The sequence below is a fragment of the Pelmatolapia mariae genome, linkage group LG5 (assembly GCF_036321145.2).
Source record: "Pelmatolapia mariae isolate MD_Pm_ZW linkage group LG5, Pm_UMD_F_2, whole genome shotgun sequence".
NCBI classification, from domain to species: domain Eukaryota; kingdom Metazoa; phylum Chordata; class Actinopteri; order Cichliformes; family Cichlidae; genus Pelmatolapia; species Pelmatolapia mariae.
The window spans coordinates 24,602,559-24,624,576 of record NC_086231.1 but is presented as its reverse complement, the minus strand read 5'-3'; the positions used below and the strand labels follow the sequence as shown (position 1 = coordinate 24,624,576).

At 37.6% G+C, this 22,018-nt stretch overlaps 1 protein-coding gene across 3 annotated transcripts in view; it reads left to right on the top strand.

Moving 5' to 3' along the window:
• cpne5b (copine Vb) overlaps positions 1-5,860 on the top strand; it is a 125,014-nt gene extending 119,154 nt beyond the window's left edge. For all 3 annotated transcript variants that reach the window (XM_063474405.1, XM_063474404.1, XM_063474406.1), the window contains one exon: positions 522-5,860. In XM_063474405.1, the coding sequence (XP_063330475.1) occupies positions 522-713 (192 nt within the window). In that variant the 3' untranslated portion in view covers positions 714-5,860. The remainder of the gene's footprint in view (positions 1-521) is intronic.
• The last annotated feature ends 16,158 nt before the right edge of the window (positions 5,861-22,018 follow it).

Sequence of the window (22,018 nt, the reverse complement as noted above, 5' to 3'; positions counted from 1 at the left end):
AATTTACACAGAATATCTTTTGTCAGTGAAGAGAGAGACAGAAAACAACGTTGAATTATATCCCCCCCCATGAATCATTACAAGCAATAACAAAGGGTAAAAAAAAAGTCTTTAAGAGTAATTTATCAGACTATAGAGGGAAAAGATGTCTTTTTGCTCGAGCACATTCATTCTCCTAAGGGAAACCATATCAGAGGATTAGTGACGGATGAGCATCCTAAAGCTTTCAGGATCCTGCAAATGTTGACTAACATACGGGCTTAAACATGAGGCTCAGGGATTTCTCCATTCGGTGTCCCACCCTGCTCTCCAAACCTGCTTGTGTACAGTGTCAAAAAGTATTAGGAGCTTTCCATGGATCACAACAGTTGTCCAATAAGCCCGGATGATATTATATCAGCTAGGCAAAACCATGTGCTCTTTAATACAGTTTCCCACATCACACCAATCTGTATCGACAAACTTTAAATATTAAATCACTGTCATTTCAAATCATATTTACGTCTGTTGTTTTTCCTCAGTTTGTTCCTTTCAGAGATTATATGGACCGGACAGGTAACCACGTGCTAAGCATGGCACGACTTGCTAAAGATGTGCTAGCAGAGATCCCTGACCAGTTCATCTCTTACATGAAGAGCCGGGGAATCAAACCCAACCCGGCGCCACCTCCTTACACACCGCCGGGACACACACATCACCACACTCAGATCTGATGCCCTCCTCTTTGGCTTTTCACTGAGGACTGACAATAAGCAGCAGCTTCTCAGAGTCCAGTGGAAATTCTCTGCCTCCTGTTTTTTTTTTTTTGGTGCAAATAGGAGAAGGGGCACCATGAAACGGGTGTTGAATTTTGTGCTGTACACTCCAAAGACTATTGGAGTAGTACTTTCTGTTTTCCTGTGATATATTCCTCTGTTTTGTTTCTCTTGAAGAGAAACTACAAACCTTTCAGGACTCGTGGGTAAAAGCCTTTTAGGCAGTGACTGTTTCATGTCCAATATGACAGCAGGTTGGTTAAAAACGATCATGTTGTGGTTAAAACTTGTGCCTGTTTGTGGTTGTTTCTCTAAGTGTATCAGGACATGTGAACTTTAACCTGAACCTTGCTCGTCAGTCACTGGTGTGGCCTAATACAGTGAAATTTTTTAGGCACCTTTTTCCCTTCTGGAATAAGTTTTTATATTTGGGAGTATTTCTGTATCTGCTGATGCAACCGTTATGAAGAAAGAAAAGCCGTAAGAGTGTCGTTTACAATTTATTACCCTGAAGATTAATCAGGCTTGTCATACCATGACACTTCACCACCTGTCCTTCAGAGATTTAGCGAGTAAATGTTTATAAGAGCATGTCATATAAGAGTTTAAGGTGCATAATCCAGTATTTATTCTCAAATGTTATTCAGAGTGGCATGGACCTTTGATAGATTGTTTTAACACCATAAAAATCTACCCATTTTGAAGTGGTCAACAGTTATTTTAAGTGAGTTGGATTGAAAAGCACAACCTGACTACACACAAGTGTAAGAATTATGAAGATAAAAGGTTAACCCCACTTAATCATTCTGCTGCTATTCATTGTGTTTGAAGAAACTACAACTGAGATACTTTTGCACCACAATCAAAGGTGCATGTAACTTTCTACACACAAGTTTTAATACAGAGGCTTTTTCACCACAGGATGTGTTGCACATGAAGAGCATTAACTACAGCCCCATTCCCAAAAAAGTTGGGAAGCTGCGTAAACTGCTAATAAAAACAGATTGCAGTGATTTCTAAATCATTTACAGTAATCCCTAGATTTACTTGAAAGTGCTATAAAAAGATAACATGTCTGTTGAAAGAGACAAATCATTTTTTGGGGGGAAAAATATTTCTTCTTTTTGAATTTCATGCCAGCAACAGTCTTCAAAAACTTTGTGTCAGGGCCAAGAAAAAAATGGGTAAGTTGTGTTGAGGCTGAGTCTTTCAGTGCGACTGTGTTCTTCATTCTGTGTCGGCAAAGAGTTTCACAATTGAAGAAGGTCTCTCCCGGTAAATAAAAAAATATAGGGATTTCATTATCTTCCATATATAATATTGCAATGTCTGGAGAAATCTCTGTAACACAAGAACAAGGCTGACACCCAATGTTGTTTGACAACCATGAAGTTCAACTGCCTCAAGTGCCCTTTATTTAAAAACAGACACAATTCTGCAGAAAGAATTACAGACTGTGATCAGCAAAACTGTAAAACCAAGGAAAGTTGATGTAATGCTTTGGATTAGATGTATGGTAATCCCTTTGTTTTAATATTTCCCGAGCAATCTTTAAACATTGCATCTTTCTCCTGCCTTAACCAGGCAGCTCCACAAGGCCAACAAGCAGATGCTGCATGAGCTCATAGCTAATTTGCATGCGGTTACAGAATGTAAGTACCAAGGCCATTTCTCAGCTGTTACTGCTTATCCCATATTTAAAACCTAACAAAATGTGCTTTTAATAAAAAAAAGAAATGAAAGTTTAAAGAAATACAGCTGTTAAACTGTCAGATTGCGGTAAAGCAGAAGCACAACACGTGACTCTGGATGTTTAAATTGCAATTTTGTTCATGTTTCTCCATATATCAGAATAGTCACACCCCTAAAATCCTTTGTCCCAACCTTTTTTTCAAATATATTGCTGGTAGTGAATCCAAAATAACATCCCCCCCCCCAAAATAAACCTATCACATTATTTGATATATTGTCATTATTTAATGGCAATAATCGCTGCATTCTGTTTTGATTTACATTTTGCACAATGCCAAGTGGTTTTGGAAAAGGATGGTGATTTATTGTAATAGCTTTTAACCATTGAATCCTATAGACTTTTCTTTTTACTTATTTTGAAGTTTACCATAAATATAAAATATATAAGATCATACATTTAAAAAAAAAGTAAGTTGGAGACAAAAAAAGATGATCACACATTTTAACAATATATATATGTATAAATACTATCCAGAGTTAGGTTTCCAACCTGACCTGATCTGAGTTTTAATATCTCCCGCATATTAACTGTCGAGCAATTGCTTTGATTTGCCTTATTTTAAAAATAAAATGATTAATGTTATCAGCACATATATTGATAGCAAAGGGCATTGTTTTAAATATAATCCCATATTTCTTCTGATATTTTACACTGATCATTAGGACAACCGAGTGGCCAGTAGTTACATAAATATGTTCCCTAACTCATTTTCCGTCCCGGTGGTCGGTTATTTTAGCCTTGATACTATTCTTAACATGCCACCTCTGCAGCCCAGACACTTTCACTGACAGTGAAAACCTGTAAGGCCCTGGTGATCACGCATCAGCAGTCACAAAAGCTCCATCCTCATAAACTCCTCCCGAGAGATTTTCATGTAATATAGAGCCGTCCTCCCTGCGCTGTATAACAAGTATCTTCTGGCAGATAGTTCAAAAGCAGTTTCCAAAGCTTCACGATTTATTACATTTAGTGGGCAAGAAATTCTTTAATCTGTGCAAAACACTTTCATGTTTTTGTTTTAATTTGGGTTTCTGTACAATCTTAAAACCTGTCGCATATCCAGTTTTACAGAGTTTATAAGATTCCTCTTTCCACAACAATGCAACAATGATCCATAAAGTCTTTTGATTGTAGCTGTAAAAATAATTAAGTAAAATGATTTTTGTAATGGAAGAAATTGAAATGATATGATCCATGAAACTGAATGAAATTCTTTTGATCATTATACATGCACAATACATATAATACGGGATTACAGTCGTAAGAAGACACAAAGTATTTATTCTTTAGTTAATTACATTATTTCAGTGTTATGCTTTGTTTAGTATTCATTAGCAACACCACCTGCCTCTCTACTTTAAGCTTTGTTTACTTAAGGGACAGGAAGCATCACTACATTTATACAAATCACTGAGGAGGCCTATAATTGAAAGCAGCCATATATATGCTGCATAAAAATGGATTTGAAAGGGTGGCGGAGGCGTCTGCGTCCACTTTTAGTTCATTCCATCTTTCATAACGTCATTGTTGCATAGTTTGAAACGGGATCCAATTTTGGTCAAAATTGGAATATGTTATGCTGCAGTCACGCTAAGGAAAACAGTGATTGGAGACTAAAGCACAACCAAATCTTGCAGTCTTGTTGCCTTTGAAACGGCTGCTTTAAAGACGGGGATTGGGTCTGCGACCGGGCAACTTCAAAGCCACTTTGGTGATAAAATGACTATAAGATAGAGTCAGTCTGCTATCAGTCTGTGACTGAATGGGGTCAAGCTGGGAAGTACATCTATTTATGGTCATATGGCAAAAACTGGAAATATGCTGCCATCTGCATTCACAGAAATTCACATTGAATAGAAATTTGAATTCGTTACTTAACTTCAGAGTCTAGCCAGAACTTTATAGACTTAAAACAGAGATTTAGACCTTTCTCCATGAATGGTGACATAGTTGCTGAAGCACAAAGATTTAACTGCAGAGTGACACAGGCGCCCAGCAACCAGTACAACCAGAATACAAGCAGCTAAGTCAAGGACCTTACTGCAAACAGACAGGTCACTGACGAGTTGCATCAATTGTTTGGAGACAGGCAACCTGTGCAATCACCTTGCAGTTGAAAGAGGTCTACAGGAGCCTTAAACCTTAAATTCCTAGTCACAAGGAGGTTGCTTTCCTGTTTTTACTCTGTGACTGAGACAATAATAACTTAACAACAGATTTTTAGATGACTTGCTTGTGTTTATATGATTTCTCTCAGTAGTAATAAACGGCTTCTGAATGCTAGCTGTATCATCTTTTTCTATGTTTGTCTCTCTGACTGTCGTCATTATTCATCTCTTAGTATAATTATTTTGCATTCACATTGCTCGGTTTCCTAGTTTAACCTTCATGTGCCCTTCCTTGGTGTAGAGTAAAAAAAGAATAAAGCAAAAATAAGCCTAAAATGAGCAGCCTACAGCAGACAGTAAAACAATGCGTTTTCCTTTTTTGAACGGATAAAGCCAGACAGAAGCATAATTCATCTGAGCTAAAAAGGTGTCTCTTCAGGTGTCTAATGTAGCAAACAAAGAAGGCCTTAAATAATGTGAAAGGCAGTCTCTCTGTCTCATTTAGTTCTGTACAGAGAAGCAGCTCAGGTGGAGAAGTAAGTGGAGGAGAAAAATTTGATAAATGGGGGTCAAAATGGAAACAGCGATCTGGTTGTTCGTGCGGTGTAAAAGAAGAAAGCCTCTGTTCTGTCTGAATTTTGAGGTGTATTATAACAGCTTGTTCACATATAAATCCATCTAACACTTTATGTTTGAGAGGAGTTATTGTATATGGTTAATATATTTTTGGCAATATTATTGTATCGAAGATATCTATTGATTTATTTTTGAAGTTTTTATGACAAACCATCACTCCCCTCTTCTATGTCATTATGGTGACTTCATCTTTTGCCCAAAGCCTGATTTATTAGTAGGATTATCCACTGCATGTTTGCTTGAGGAACTGTAAGAGTGTTTCACTCATGTTGCCATGATCTGTATAAAAATTGGACCCAACCCAACCAGATTACATACATTACTGTGCCAAACATGGCAGTTACAGTGGACTGTTTGCTATTTCTTCTTTATCATGCCTGGTTCTTCAAACATTTCCTGTCTCACCAGTGGTTGAATAAACTGTAGCTAATTTGCATGTTACAGTTAACACTTTATTTGTTTATTTTTTTGTCTGATTTAACAGGCTATATTTGTTGTTTATATCTCTTGCATTTTCCGATTAGCATGATTCCCTATTTTTATGTTAAAAGGGTTTTTATCGTACATGATTATTGTCATATGGTGGGTTGTGAAATGCTTTGTATTGGATTGCCTTAAATGAAAATTAATTAAAAAATTGCTACTTTTACAAATTTTCTTTAAGTGTCATTCTTTGATTTTTTTTTATAAAGAAGGAAATATTCTGAAACAATGTAGCAGGTTTGCTCTCAGGTTTCATAATACAGTTTATGATCAGTGTATTTTATTTTCTCAATGACCACATGAAGGATGGGTCACACAGTTAATGGTTTCTGGAGTCACTTGGACTAAAGGTACAAAAAGTCTTTTATTGAGGTTCTTTAACAACAACAAAAAGAATGTCGTACTCAAAAATATACATTGGTTAGTGCGTAATTACATCTTCCAACAAATTTTAGTGTTCTTGTGAGCTTACAATTAATCCAGGGGCACGTTTGCGGAAGCCGGCGTATTGCCCCACTATCTTGAGTACATTTGTTGAGATGGACATCACCATTCTGCCTAATTACAGTTTACATATATGGCTAGAAAGCAGCATGATACATAGTACGTCAGCAGGGAAGGTTTAGGTGTTCAGGTGCAGTGGAGGCAAATTTTCAGCACACTCATTACAGATGAATGGTAGCCAGTTTTAGATCACTGTTCTTGGTGACTCGCCGCTTTGAGGTGAGTCAGAGGTAAAAATGTAGAGTACAGCAAAATATGTTCAGTGTTGTTTTTTTGTTTTGTTTGGTTTTTTTCGGAAGCAGGATTAATATTTTGTATGTCATTTGGCTGACTAAAACATGGTTGTCCTACAGCAGCCACTGTAGCTAGGATTATGCCCTTGAATAGGGAGTGCTAAAATCTACTATCTACTGACATCTACCAATTTTAGACACTGTCGTCCTGCAGTGTGATTTTATTTATGTTTATTTGAGACCCTAAATAGCAATTTATGATCTAAATTACCATGGATTTTAGATATTATGTTTAACTTCATATAGGGAGATGTGAGACTATTTCTCTATTTATTTCTACTGACAAGCAAAAATTTTGAGAAATACTGTGACTACAGGTCATTATGGTCTGTGTACAGTGTTTCTATATGCAGAAATACATTAGATGCATAAACAGAGCAGCTCTCAACCATTATCACTAAATAGTATTAGAAATTTTTTTTTAGAAATAAATAAAATAAATATTATAATCAGTCCTTACCAATTCAGTGTACATTTGCTTCTGGGTAGATTTCTGATTTCAAAGATGCTTGCAGTATGCCTGAAGCGTCAGTGTCCTATAGTTTTCCAAGTTATTTCTTTAACTCCAAATAACTGCTGTCCTTTTCATTAAAGTTTATCTGGTTTAGATTAAGCAAGCAAGAGGACAACTTTTACTTCTCTTTTGATGCTATTTAAAATATATGCAAACAGATGTCAAGTTAAAGTAAACCTTAATAAATCGGCAAAGAGACACTCAAGTCCATACGGGATCATTTTTCTCTCCTGCATGCAGTTAAAGTGTCTGCAAAGAACCATTGAATCTGTTCTGGGAAATTTTAATGGCTTAACTAAGACACTTAAGCCATTTGCAGGCATGCACTGCAGCCCTGAAATTTTCTACACTGCGAGCCATATGTCAGAACACAAATGCCCAATGCAGACCAATCTGGCATTAAATGGTCTTTAATCTGACAGCTCTTTAGAGCAATTGAATTGTTTTCCACTGCTCTTTGAATGTCACTTTACTTTGAAGGTTCTGACATGTACTAATTACAAAACACTTCTGGATTTCCAGGTTTTCTTTAAAAATTCTTGCATCATATCCTGTGTTAAAAGTCTTGTCTCAAGTGTCTGTGGTGGAGGAGGAGGCAGGGGTGACACATGTCATATAATTTAATCAAGCTGAATGTAAAATAACACATCCACTTTAGCTGACAGTAGTAGCCTGTCTCAGAAAAAGACTGCTGTTCTCAACATGCAAGGTTGTGCATCTTCTACCGAAAAATATCTTAACTACTCTAATACTCCCGAGGATTCTGGAGTATTTTTAGTTTCTGGGTCAAGAGGAAACAAATAAGATTGGGGGTGAAATAATTTTCAGACTTTAGAAAATAAACTTTTGCACAAGTGACTGATACATATTGTTTTAGTCTGAGATTGCAAGATAATTCAAACAGACAGACACTAATGAGCATAAAAGTTTAACAAATAATGGTTCACTTATAAGAACATTTGATATTTTTGTGCACTTTGATGCAGCCTTTCAAAAACAATAAAGTTTGTATGTCAAACAACAACCTGTTAAATAAAAAGACTCAAAAGAATAAAACTGTGCAACCACAATCCATTACCAAACCACATAAAACAATGTGAGTGATTTTCAAGTTAGTATTTTGTGTACTCTTATGATTTGTGACTAAAATAAGATCGGGACAGATGGAAGTGTTTTGGGAAATTGCTTATTTGCCTTCTTAGATAATTAGATGAAAAGGACAGCAGACACTTTTTGTATAAAATGAAATCATTTTAAAAACAGTGAGTCATGTAATTTAAAACTAATACTTATTTTACACACACATAGAGTACAGATGGTACAATTTAATTTTATGCACCTGAATACTTCTTGGTAATGTGCACTCATATCCCTGCGTCTCCCCGGTGGTTGCCTGGCTACTACGCATGATAATGACTATATATCAGCCATTCAGCTAAGCAACTAACAAAGGCAATAAGACCAATATAAGAAATAATAGTGTCTTTCTTTTTTCCCCCGCATATGTACACAGTTTGAAAATAAAACACAAGAAGTTAGACAAGGAAATAAATAAAAAATGTTATGCCTTACTATTATTTTATACTGTTCAGCTCTCCCTCCACTGTCCAGTGTCTGCTAATTAAAGTAGGCTAAATCAGTTCCTACACCTTACTTTCTCTTTAGGCTGGAAGTGGGAAATAAACTCTTATTTTTCTCTCTTACTCCTTGCTCTTTTCTCCCATGTGCAGTGCTGCACATAACCAGTTCGGTCTGCACAAGTAGCAATTTAAAGTATAGCAGGAGGATAGTGCTATATGAATTCAGTACATATTTAACATTGTACAGAATCACCAGCCTATGGGTCCTGAGTCTGCTTACCTACCATGCTAGGCAATAAAACTGAGTATACCTTGTCACTTTCCCAAAACAAATGCATTACTGGACCCAGCTGCATGTCTTTGAGATGCACAAAGGTGGAGATGGCAGAGTGAAACACAACCAAGCAGATGTCTTCCAATGAAATACCCAAACAACTCCTCTAGTAGAGTGCACCTGAGGGGGAAATGCTCTAGATACAAATGGAACAGCGAGTTAAGATCCACAAAATTAATTCAAAGAAAATTAAAATGTGAAATTAAAAATGAAAAGTTGCTTTTTTCGAGGCTGGGCATATCTGTGGTTGAAAAAATAAAAGTTTACATCAGTCTCTGACAGTCTAACACACCAGATTATTACCAAAGTATATGCTAAAGTAAAGTCAGATTTCTCTAAAATGTTTTGTGATTCATCAAATTTAATACCTCACATATTCACACTTATTTTTGTGTTCTCAGACTCCGTGCTTTGTGCTTTTGCTGTGTTTTCTAGTGTATGTCGGCCATCAAACAACACTTGTACTTTGGCACAGGACAGCTGTTTGGTCCTTAACCTTTTTCTGGCAGATCTGTGGTTGTTCTCAGGTGCTGCTGTGGTGTCTGTGGTCTCACACAAATGAGATGATGATGTCAGAGGCAGGTGGGATGTTAACAATTACCTGAGTACTGCCAAAAAAAGTATATGACTTGGCAGTCACTGGAGTCTTCAGATGAGTTTCTAATATCACAGATGTTCAGCTGAATTGAGCTCAATTAAGTTCTGAGAGTTTCTCCTGAGCCTTGAACAGAGACATTATCTCACAGCACAAACCCAAAAACCTCCAAATAAGTAAATATATTTTTCCCCATGTAAGCCAAATATTCACTACTTCAAAGACAGCTGAGCACACATGATGTCCTTATTAGATTCCCGCTTTCTTGCAAAACACTTAGCTGTCTTGTAGATTGCCTGTTCAACAATATTTGGTTTTTGTCCAGGTTTGCATGACATCAATAAATGCAACTTCATATGAACAATACCACATGACGTATTACATTGTGTCATTATTTATTAACAAAAACTAAGTCAAAATGCACAATCAGCATTTGAAAACAGGAATTAAAAGAGTAAGTAATAGCCAGGAGCTGCTAATCAGATGCACTTCATCAACAAGCGTGACCACAGTAAGAAATAATATTTCTCAAGTCCAAAACATTCAGCACAGTTGCCAATCTTCCCAGGAGTGGACATCCAAGAAAATTCACCCCAAGGTCAGCCCATTCAACGCTCAGAGAAGCTGAGAAAAAATCCAAAAATGACATCTCAGGCTCTACAGGCCTCAGTCAGCATGTTAAATGTTAAAGATGTTGACAGTACAATCAGAAAAAACACAGAAAGAGCACGACTTGTTTGGAAAGTCTGCAAGGCCAAAGCCTCTTCTCTCCAAAAAGAACATGGCAACACAGCTTAGGCTTGCAAAGTTGTATCTGAACTAACCACAAGACTTCTGGAACAATCTTATTTGGACTGACAAGACAAAAGGGGAGATATTTGGCAATAATGCACAGCACCACATTTTGTGAAAATCAAACAAAGCACATCAGCAAAACACATCTCATACCAAGCGTCAGCACAGTTGTGGACGGGGGATGATTTGGGCTTGTTTCACAGCCACAGGACATGGACAACTTGTGGTGTCAGATAAGTATTCTAATATATCTGGTAGCTAAAGCTTGGCCAAAATTGGATCATGCAACAAGATAATGATCCCAAACATATCAGCAAATCTGCAACTGAATGACTGAAAAAGTAAAGAATTAAGCTCAGCAAATGAAACAGCATCCTGGCTGAGATGCTGTTGCAGGACCTTGAGGGAGCTGTCCATAAACGAAAACCCGGAAAACTCAATTATCTGAAGCAATGTTGTAAAGAAGAGGAGGCCTAAATTCACACAATGATGCGAGAGATTGAAACTGAAAGTCTGATGAAAAATTATTATTTGGAGTTATTGCTGCTAAAGGTGATTCTATGAGGTGCTGAATCACGGAGTGTATTTCGTTTATCACACACTGCTTCTGTATTTTGGCTCAGTTTTTGTTAAATAAATAATGACGCAGTGCAATATGTCACATGTTGTCATTCATCTGAGGTTCTTTTAATGTAATTTTAACCCCTGCTAACAACCATATAATTGTTTTTAATGTTCTGATATGTAAATTTAAAGAATTTAAAGAGGGCACACTTATTCATATGTAGGGGTCACTTTTCTCCTGTATGCGACTCATTGCTTTTTAATAACATTGCTTTTGCTGTCTAAACCAAGCAGATTTGTTTTGTTGGACTAAACATTTCAGCTGCTGCATTTTCATTACAGCGAACAGATTGTACTGTTTACTAGAATGATTAAAATGGGGAAATAGCATGGTTTTACAGTCACAGATATCTTTCTATATATTTTTTTCTGAATATGTTTGAAATGGCAAAGTAGATGAAAAGGAGAAATATAATAATTATATGTAATAGATGTCAAGACTAGGAACAACACGCTTGTACTGGCAGATCACATTGCCTCTAAAGCTGAATTTGAATTTCTAGAAAAATTTTAAAAAAAATTTAATGTATTTATGGTGCACAGCTGGCACCTGCATATTCACTTACAGCACATGAAATGAAACTTATGAAGTTTGGTGATGCATTATATTTAGTCTGTAATGACAATAAAAATAAACTAAAACTATGGGTGGAGCAAAAGTGTGACTAGCTGGTTACAATGCTACATAAAGTGGCACTGTGACAGTTTGGAAGAAAAGTTTTTGCTACAAGTAACTTCATCTGTGCCCCAGCCTGTCAACAGGCAGCTTTAAAAACAGCAGGGATTCAAATCTCTGGAAACTTTGGGATCTTTTATTCCTGCTGTGATGACTCCTGCATCTTCTGCCACAGCTTCTGTCTTGGGATTGTATTTATGACCCACCAGATGTCTACAGTAAATTTAACCCACAAGTGGTTTAAAAAAAAAAAAAACCGGACAGATGATTGTTCAAATACAGGCAATTGTCACTCCCAGTCATTTGACAGATTGTCTGTCTGTCAGTCACTCACTGGTATAATCCCTTTACAGTATAGCCTCTGGGTAGTAACCTAAGGAAATTAAAGATGCAACTGGTTGAGGTCAAACATCCCTGCTGGGGAACTGTCTTCACTTTGTATGTCATAGACTGAGAAGCACAAGACTTTAAACCAGTCGCTCCCTTCATCATAACCGAAAGTAGCTGAAAGGTAATCTACAGTAGAGTAAATATTATTTGATCCCCTGTCAAATTTCTAAATTTGCTTACAAACAAATAAATAGTCTCTAATTAGAAAGACACTGAATATCAACCAAAAATTCAGGAAAAAATGCATTACATAAAAGTTATACATTGATTATAAATTGAGGTTTGGAGACAAGCCAGGCCACTCCATGACGTTAACGTGCTTCTTCGTTAGCCACTCCTTTCCTGCCTTGGTGGTATGTTTTGAGTCACTGTCATGGTGCAAGACCAATCCACGGCTCATCGTCAGTATTCTAGCTGAGAGAAAGAGGTTCTCATCAAAGATTTTATGGTATGTGGTCCATAAAATATTTGACGGTCCCAGTGGCCCCTCAGGACGGTTAAATCGTCCCGTACCTTTAGCAGAAAAACAGCTATAAAGCATAATGTCTGATGATGTTCTTTGGGTCATATTCAGCATTTCTCTTCCTCCCAAGTTGGTTGATGCTAAAAGCTTAATTTTGGTTTCATCTGACCGCAGCACTTTTCCCCAAGACTTCCTTGAATCATTTAGATGTTCAATATCAAACTTAAGACGGGCCTGTGCAAGTATTGTCTTGAGCAGCGGGAAGTTGCGAGGGGTGCAAGATTTCAGTCCATTACGAGTTAGTGTGTTACCAGTGGTGTTCTTGGTGACTGTGGTCCCAACTGCCTTCAGATCACTAGTAAGCTCCTCCCAGGTACTTTGGGTTGATCCACCACCTTCCTCATCGACATTCTCACCTCATGAGACAACATCTTTCATCAAATTCAAGACTGAGGCAATTAGTGGTCATTTTATACTTGTTCAGTTTCTGAATAATCACATCAGCAGTCATCTTCTCACCAAGCTTCTTACTGGTGGTTTTGTAGCCCATTCAGCATGGTGCAGGGTGAATCTTGTCCCTGACATCCTATGACAGCTCTTTGGTCTTGCCCCTGATGGTGGAGAGGTTGGAATAGAAGACATTGTTTTTATGAACAGCTTTATACATACAATGAGTCGAGATCAGCAGTATTTATAATTGATTGATTGATTAATTGATGGTAATCTGTGTGTCACATGAACAGACAGCCAATCCATGGGAGCAAGAATTCTGGTTGGGTTGTAACTCTTGTGTAATGAGTTTTTTTTAATGGGTTTTTGGTTTATATTTTATCGCTCTTCATTAAAATTAAACTACCATAAAATTGGAGAGTATTCATCTCTTTGTAAGTGAGCAAACTTATCCATTCGGCAGGGTGAGGATATGCAACCTTTGAAAGAGCACCTGAAGTGATCTACATGGAGAGAGCCTTGAGTATGCTCGTATAGAGGTTGGTACTAATTTGTAGACATTTAAAATATTGCACTTGACAGGAAACACTGCAAAGTTAGTGTATAAGTTCAACTTTTCCATAGCTATGGATCAGCTGGCTTCCGGATTTATTGGTGACCTTTTTTGAGCAATTCTTCATTTACTCTATGCTTTGATAACTACGAGGAAGATAAATATTATTTTACCTAATCTAACACAAACATATAGTTTGATCTTTTTGAAAAAGCATATCAGGTGAAATAAAACATTTTGATGAAACTGGTATCATTTAAAAACAGGTGCAACCAACAAATAAGCGAAAAGCTGTTTGATTCGACATTTCAAAAGGGCAATCACACCCAGACAAAAAGGGCAGCGACTTTCACCCCTCCACCCAACCATAACTGCAACTTTCCATTCTGACTCCGTGGGACGAAATAACAAATGTGAGCTGACGCACAGAGGTCACGTTGTCTATGGATATTCATGTGAACCAACTTCATGTCAAAGAAGCACATTTAACTTGTAAAGATGTAACTACAGCATCAAAGTCTTCTCTTTTTCTCTTAACTTAAAATGTCCACATACATTGAGGTGAAGGCAACATTAATTCTCAATTTTTAGATTAACTGTCTTTTTTGGACTTAATATAGGCAATGCTCAACTTATGAGCACCACCATGAAAAAGATCCATATGCCTACTAATTGTTTAAAAGGCTCATTCAACGTTCCAGAGCTTTCCACCCAGTTATCTGAAAGTATATACTACAAAAAGAGGACTGTAAACTGAGTTGAGAGAAGCACACTTAGTGCGAGAAGCAATAAGTGAGCAGCGAAGAGCAGCACTCTAATCCTTCAGAATTAATTAGGGGACCAGCAGGATCTTTATAATCGAAGGTAAGTTAATGTGTAGATGCAGACTTGCTGTTAGTCATTCTCCGATCTGTGCTCATTATATCATAATGTGCACTCACACCAGTGTCATAGATTTGGAATCCAAAGTGGATCTTAGTGCAGTGATAATGAATACACAACATGTGACACATGAGCACGATAAAGAGTTGTAAAAAATATGTAAAAGAAAATTCACATGAAATTTAGAAACAGTATTTTTCAAAACATAATCATTTAAAAACAAAATATATTTCCTTTTCCTTGTATAGATGGAAAGAGTTTTGATGTGCCATTATTATCTTGAACAAAAATGTGGTGTTGTGTGTGGGCAGAGAATTGAAATTATTCTGTGATTAAAAGTTGTATTAAACTAACCCCTGGTTCAGTGAATCAGCTCACTCAGAGTGGATTTATTATGTAAATATGACTGCACTGAGGCGCACTGGTGGCATTAACTGAAGGACTGGGCAAAATGTGCCAGATAAGCAGCTGTTTTTGTAACACCCATTCAATTTATTTATATAACTCGTATTCACAACAAGTATCAGCTCAAGGTTTTTTATATTGTACCGTAACGATTCTAAATAATAAAGCGAATAATCAGAGCACCCAGTCTGAGTGAGGACTTGGCAACAGTGGGAATGAAGAACTCCTTTCTAACAGGAAGAAACCTTGCCTGAACTAGATTCAGGGAAGTGCAGCCATCCTGTTCTGGCAGATAGCATACCCTGAAGGTAAGGAGATGGGACAAAAGACACACTGTGGAAGAGAACCGAAGCTTAATAATAATTCACAAATAAATGGAAAGTGGTCTATAACATATATACACATATTAAACCATGCATTTTCTGCTGTTTATCCAGGTCCAGGCTGTATGGACAGCAATCTTAGGACAGACACTCAGGCCTCCCTCTCCCTGACCCCCTCCTCTAGCTCTTCCAAGGATACACCAAGGCATTCCCAAGCCAGTCAAGAAATAATCCTCCCATAATAATCTTTCCAGCATGCCCTAGTTGTGTCTTGTGTCCTCCTAGGATATATCTGAAATGGCTTACCATGGAGTGGCTGTAGTTCAGAAGGTAGAGCAGATCATCTACTAATGAGAAGGTGTTTCAATCCCTGGCTGCTCCAGTCTGCATGCCCAAGTATCCTTGTGCAAGATACCAAACCCCAAGTTATTCTTTCCAATGTGTTCAAAACTGCTTAGGCATCAATAGATCTGAATGTATGAAGTGCTTTAACAACCCAAATGTAGTAGAAAAAAGTGCCGTATAAGAACAAGTCCAGTTACCATTTGCCCAGGATTAGATGTATCAAAATTAAGGGAACAGTTTGTCCATTAGCCCAGCCGGGCTTACCCCGAAATATCCACATAGGCTCACCCTCCTCTAGACTTACTACTCTGAGGAGTGGTTGTAGGCATTTAGTGTCTGGGTCATGAATGGAGGGTCTGGCTTCTAACAAAAAAGTATACAGCAAAACTGATATTTTCCCTCTTGATAAAAATGCATGCCTAGATGTAGACAGTCTGTTCTACTATCAATACTTGAACAGGCTTAACGTCAGTGAGTATGCGGTGCAGCAGTTTAGCAGCAGTTTAGTTTAGTTTAGACATGACATTAACTAGAAAGTTACAAGAATCAACATGTGCTTTACTGAAGATGAGTACAGTGATAATAATGTAAATGGGCTGTGTGCAAGACAGCAATTTACATCCCTACAGTGAATATTAACTTCTACCAGCAACCTTCAATTAACCAAAGTTTCATTAAAAAAAAAAAAGGCAACAACCTAAAGGGAAATCACTTCAACACAATAGTTGTACATTAATATTTAGATTTCACCATTATGGTGATGTCCAATAGTTAATGAGGCATTAGTGGATCTGCCAAAATACATGGTCAAAGGGATGGCATATAGATAGGAAGGCCTTGGGAGACAGGACCATTTTAAACCAGATGTATGTGCTTTGTAAACTATTAAAACTCTCACAGGCTGATACAAGGTGGAATAATGCTCAGTGAAATGGTGGGACTACTGGTACCACAGTGCATAAATAATGAAAAGCAACAACACCAGCAGTTATTGATCAGGTATTTCATTACACAAAGCCAGAAGAGAGGATCCCGACTAAGCTGAAAAGAATTGGTAGCCTCTCTTTTCCACTCCACACTGATTCAAGGGCTTCAGAAATGAATCTCTGTGCTGTTACAGTCATGAACACAGAAAACAAGCTGATGCTTGTGACAGGAGAACTCTTACCCTCCAAAGCAAAATGTCAGCTGTGCTCCAGTACCCATACAACAATACAATTTAGTATACCAGAAAAATATGCTGAATAGTGTTTGAAGAATACCTTTAGTATAGAATAGTAGAATGGCCAGCACCCTTATGACCATCACATGATCCACGGTGCAACTGCACCCCTTCTGACTAACACGCATGCCCTTTTTATTCATTTAGTTGGATAAAAGAGTAAAAGGGTCAAAGTTCAGAGCCAGTGTTAAGCAGAAGTTGAATTGGCTAATTGTGTGCATAATATGTGCAATAGCATGTTCTTAATCAGCTCTAGTACCTAATGAAAGTAAAAAATAGAATGTGTCATCTGTAATGCAGGGTTTATTACTTGCCTACTTCATCTCATATGTTCTTATTTAACCAAAAGCCCTGCAGTTAACTACTCACAGGGTTTTCCATCTGTCTTCCTCTTGTCCTCTCTTTGAATTTATTTGCTTAGGCTATTGGCTCCAAATGATTGCCAACATTTCAACTGATAAACACTGGTCTACAGCCATCAATCAATACTCTCTCATTTCAGATCTCTTTATTATGCTTTCTGACCACCAGTTATCCTCAATGATTCTCCTATAAATCCACGATCCATTATCCATTGCCAATCTATTTATTCCTTAATCTGTATTCATTTGTTTTTATTGTTTGAGGGGGGGTTGCTAGATTTTTGTATCTACACTGCCTAGATTTCTGACTATTAGCCTGTTTTCCAACCTACCAGCTGCAGAATCTTATTTTGCTGTAGACTTCTTTAGATTGTACTCAAAAACATGACTAGTAATCACTGGTGGTGACTCCTCTTTAGTAGCCACTTTAATTAGTGACTCTATCACCTTTTCTTTTTTATTTACGTGGTTTCATTAATAAATATATATCATAAGCACAAAATTCAACATCATTCTTGTACAGATGAGACTAAAATGAAGCAAAAAGGGGGGCTTTAGCAGCTATTGTGCTGTCTTTTAGAAATCAAAGTGTTGGCTGGCCCCAAGTTAGCTTGGGCTCATCTAAAATAAATCAGAAAAAACTGTATTGAGCTCTCTGCTGAAATATCATGGTCACCTGTCCACAAACCTCATACTCACAGCTAGAAATGTAGGTGTACTGTGAGAAATCCTGATGTTTATGCAGAGTATGGGATGATGCATTAACGATTCTGCTTTGTGTGCACATATAATCATCCAGATGCATATGCACATAATGTTCTAACATGTATGGTACCACCACATGTTGTAATTAAGAATGTGAATAATGTAGATGTTGCTCAAACTATTGTCTTGGTGTCCAAGAGCCACTGTGTTTGCGCCAGGGTGGGGCAGCTCTTGTGAAAGGGCATGGTCAGAAGGTGAATGCCGCCATCTTCTGGAGATAAACTGCACAACAGGTTGTGTGTCAAGTGTCTGTTCTTGTAAATTATATAATTACAAAATTATCTCCAAAAACAGCATAATTAGCTAGGTGACCTATTAAAGTTTTTAAGAATGATTCAGATTGCATGGTCAAAGCTTTCAATATAATACACCGGTTTTAGGGTGGACACTTTATCAAAACCTGAGGCAAAGGCTCAGGTGTTTTGATCAGCAAAGTAGGTATGAGAAAGAACATGCATGCACAGGTCCAGACTCTTTTACACTGGATTAATCACATAAAGGTAGTCCACGAACTGGTAATGGAGTTGCTTTTACTTAAAAGTTTTTTAATCCACACAAATCCTCCTTTCATATGAAATCCTGGTAAATGCGACCATTCATATCAATTAATATGCTCTGTGTAGAATTTGAACTCATCATCAATGAATGTGAGCAAAACAGAAGCCTTTTTAAATTTTATTGACTTTCACTACATGTCCACTTTTACCTGTTTCTTTTTTCTTTGCTCTCTGTTCTCTCCTTCTCTGCATCTCTATTCCCCTCTCTCCTCTCTTTGTGCTGTCACCAAAAGGTAAAAGCAACAGTGAAACAGATTTTACTACCAATAAAAGGCTGATTTTATATGATTTTACAACAATATTCTAACTGAATATGGGCTACTGCTTCCTCTGAAAACACACAATGAACTTGCCACACTGCTGAAGACTTCAGAGCGTCTGTGTGAATGTAGTGTAACATCATGACATCAAGAACACTGGGCATTAAAACTTGTTTTAACCTGTAGCAACTCTAACAGACTAGTTGGGAAATAGAAGAAATGTTAGAAAACAATATCAAAAGATATTAATATAAATACTATTACTATAGTTATTTTAGGGATGCTATGATGAAATTTAATGGCGTTTGAGCATGGAGGTATAGGCCCGCCCAGTAAAGTCACTATGCCCGGACTTCTGCAGATACACTTCAACTGTAAGTTACACTTGATAATGAAAAGCATGAAAAACATGAACCTACTCTGAAATTATCAGAAAAAGGAGAAGGAAATGTGTCAAGGATATTGCTCTCACAAACACAGTGTCTTGTGAGTTCACTGACAGTCCTAGACCAAGACTCTCCTGCTTTGTATTTGCAGTCCAAGAAAGTTAGTTATCTGGTTAGTTCATATGGTCTGCTGCCGACCCTATTGAGAACCCCATAAAGGACCAATGATGTTTGGTGCCCAAATAGAAGTCCTCACACACGTTTAATTTCAGCGTTGAATTATGAGTGTATTGGAGTTCACCAGGAAATGATGCAATATTTTTTTAAATTGAAGAAAACGCAACCGTCACAGCACAGCCCCACCCACTCCCGTACTCCTTTAAATAGATTCAAAGTGGCCGAACAAAAGTTGAGACTAATGCAATGATGAAGTCTTGACCGCAACACCCAGAGGAAAATGATGTCCGTAGCAGAGGACTCCAGGTGTAGACACATACTCAGGATAATCAAATCAAACAGGATGCAGGAAGAATGTAAAACGTGACAGACTTCATTGTTTAACTTTTAATGTAGCCTATGTGCACAAAAAGAATCAAATTATAGGTGTTTGTGCGTAAACATGATAGTATCATTTTAATCCGATCTTTTCCAATACATGGATAGGTGGATGGTGAGAGGGGAGTGGCACACACCGGAAATTAGCCAACTACCTCCTCCAGGCTTCGGCTGCTTATAGTTAGTCATAGCCATGGCGCCGGATGAAAAACATGTAGAGTGGCAAACGCAAATGGTAATTGAATACCTGTTTGACGACGAGGACAGTGTGAAGTCCCGTATGTTAGATTGTCATTTGGAGACTGACAGTCCAGGTTAGTGCTGCTTTTGTATGCAAAATATAACGTTTTTTTTATACTGACGGGCGACCCAACCGAGTAAGCTAGCCACAGTAAGCTAAAACGCTTACTGTAAACGCTTTCATTTTTGGATGGTTGGCATTGAAGTGCTTCCTTGTTTTAATTCTGTTGCAGTCGAAATTCGCTCCTAGCAAACATTAGGTAATATTAAAACATGAAGAAGACGTTTTGAGTGTGGTATTTAAATATTTTTAGTCTTTTTTTCTCTTATACCCCACGGAGTTCATCTCCGTGTCTTCGCCCACTGCTTGTTGTTGTTGTTAGCAGGTCTAACGTACAATACAGGGGTGACTGTCAGTGTTCATGTAACAAACGTATTAACCGTGTGCTTGTCTGTATTTTTAAAGACGATTTTGACCCGGTTATAATCGCGGATAAACTGAGAGCTGTCGCCGATGCCCTGAATGAGGACCCCAATTTTAAAAAAGCTTTAGATGACCTGAAGAAAACCGCAGCAACAGAGGTAAACCCATAAAACCACATCCTTATTTAATGTCCTCAATGTCATCATTCAAACAGCAGCAGGATGATTGTAAACTGTTTTAAGTTTCTAAATCTACAGTGTCCAGTTTGGTTTTATAACAGCTGAGCTAGTGCCATCATGGTAATGTTAGATAATGGGAAGACCTTCAAGTCCTAGTTTGATTCTGGACTATTCATTTCGGTTTTAGATCATCACCAGAGTCACCATGAAACACATTAAACAGAATATTTGAAAAATGTATAGAACGGAAGAAAATGAGAGAGCAACTAAAACACTCACCAGGCAGTTTGGGGTTGGACCAGGAAGTAGCAATTCTTCTTAATTCTTCATGAATTCAACAAGGTGCTGAAAATGTTCCTCTAAGGTTTGGGTTTTTCTCAAACTCGAGATCTGCCCCCTGTGGAGGCATTTGACTGTAGTTGACTACAGTCTACTAGTTGTTGTCATGTTCAGATATTTGCCTTAAAAAAAAGCAGTTGAATACGTGTACCTAACAGAGTGGTTGGTTAGTGCATGGCTTATATAATAGCCACTAACAAAGATGAGCTGGACGTATGGTGATGTAGTTTAATATAAACCATACTTCTTGGCAATATAATGTGCTCAGCAGAACACTTGTATGGCACTTTTCCCCCATTGCATTCCATTGAATGAATATAAATACCCAAAACATGCACATACAGTTTCCCCAAGGTAAACTAAACATATATCAAATAAAAATTTGTCTAATTTTCTCGCCATAAAGCATATTCTGAAATTTCGAGTCAATTCTTCTTTAATAAAATAGGCTCTGTTGTATGCTGATAATTTAGGAGATAAAGTATTGGTGTCAATTAAAGATGATGAATGGATGTGGTCAGAGTTATTAGGATGTTTGTTTTCCAGCTTCTTATAAACTACCGTCTCCTCTCACCCCAGGCCACAGAAGCCGCATTTGAACGTAGCGTGGAACTCCTGTGTAAGAGTCATGTCGCTCAGAAAGCTGACATTGCTCCAGAGATGCAGCTGATCCAGGCCTCAGCAGCTATTGGACTTTATCTGAAGAAATCATGTCCGGAGATGAAAGAGAATGTCAAGACAACCTTGATTTCATTCCTCAAGAATCGGGTGGGCAAATGGCTCACTCAGAATGGTGGATGGGTAAGTATACTTTTAAGATTCAGATTTATGTCAAAATATGACAGTAACCCTCAGCCAAAAAAGGTTGATTGGGGTGTTGATGACAAGCTGCCGGATGGACTGTGTTGAAACCTTTTTTTTTTCCTTCTTCTTCTTTTTTTGTTAATGCAACAACTCAAGAATGAGGCAACTTGATTTCCAAATAGATTTTTCTTTTTATTAGATGTTAATCATAATAAGGTTGGAGGTCAGACACTAATAAAAAATGACAGCTGAAGTAGCCTTTCAATTGTCCCACTGCAAATATTGGTTAAACAATATGTTTATGTAAATACACTTGTGATGGGCAAGAATACCATGATAATTTGTGGCTTTTATTTGTGTGTGTGTGTACGAATATTTGCTTAAAGGTCCTAAGCTCAAAACCTGTAAGCACAACTGTACCTCTTGTCATTGTGGCCAAATAGTTCAATCTTAGTCTCATCTCA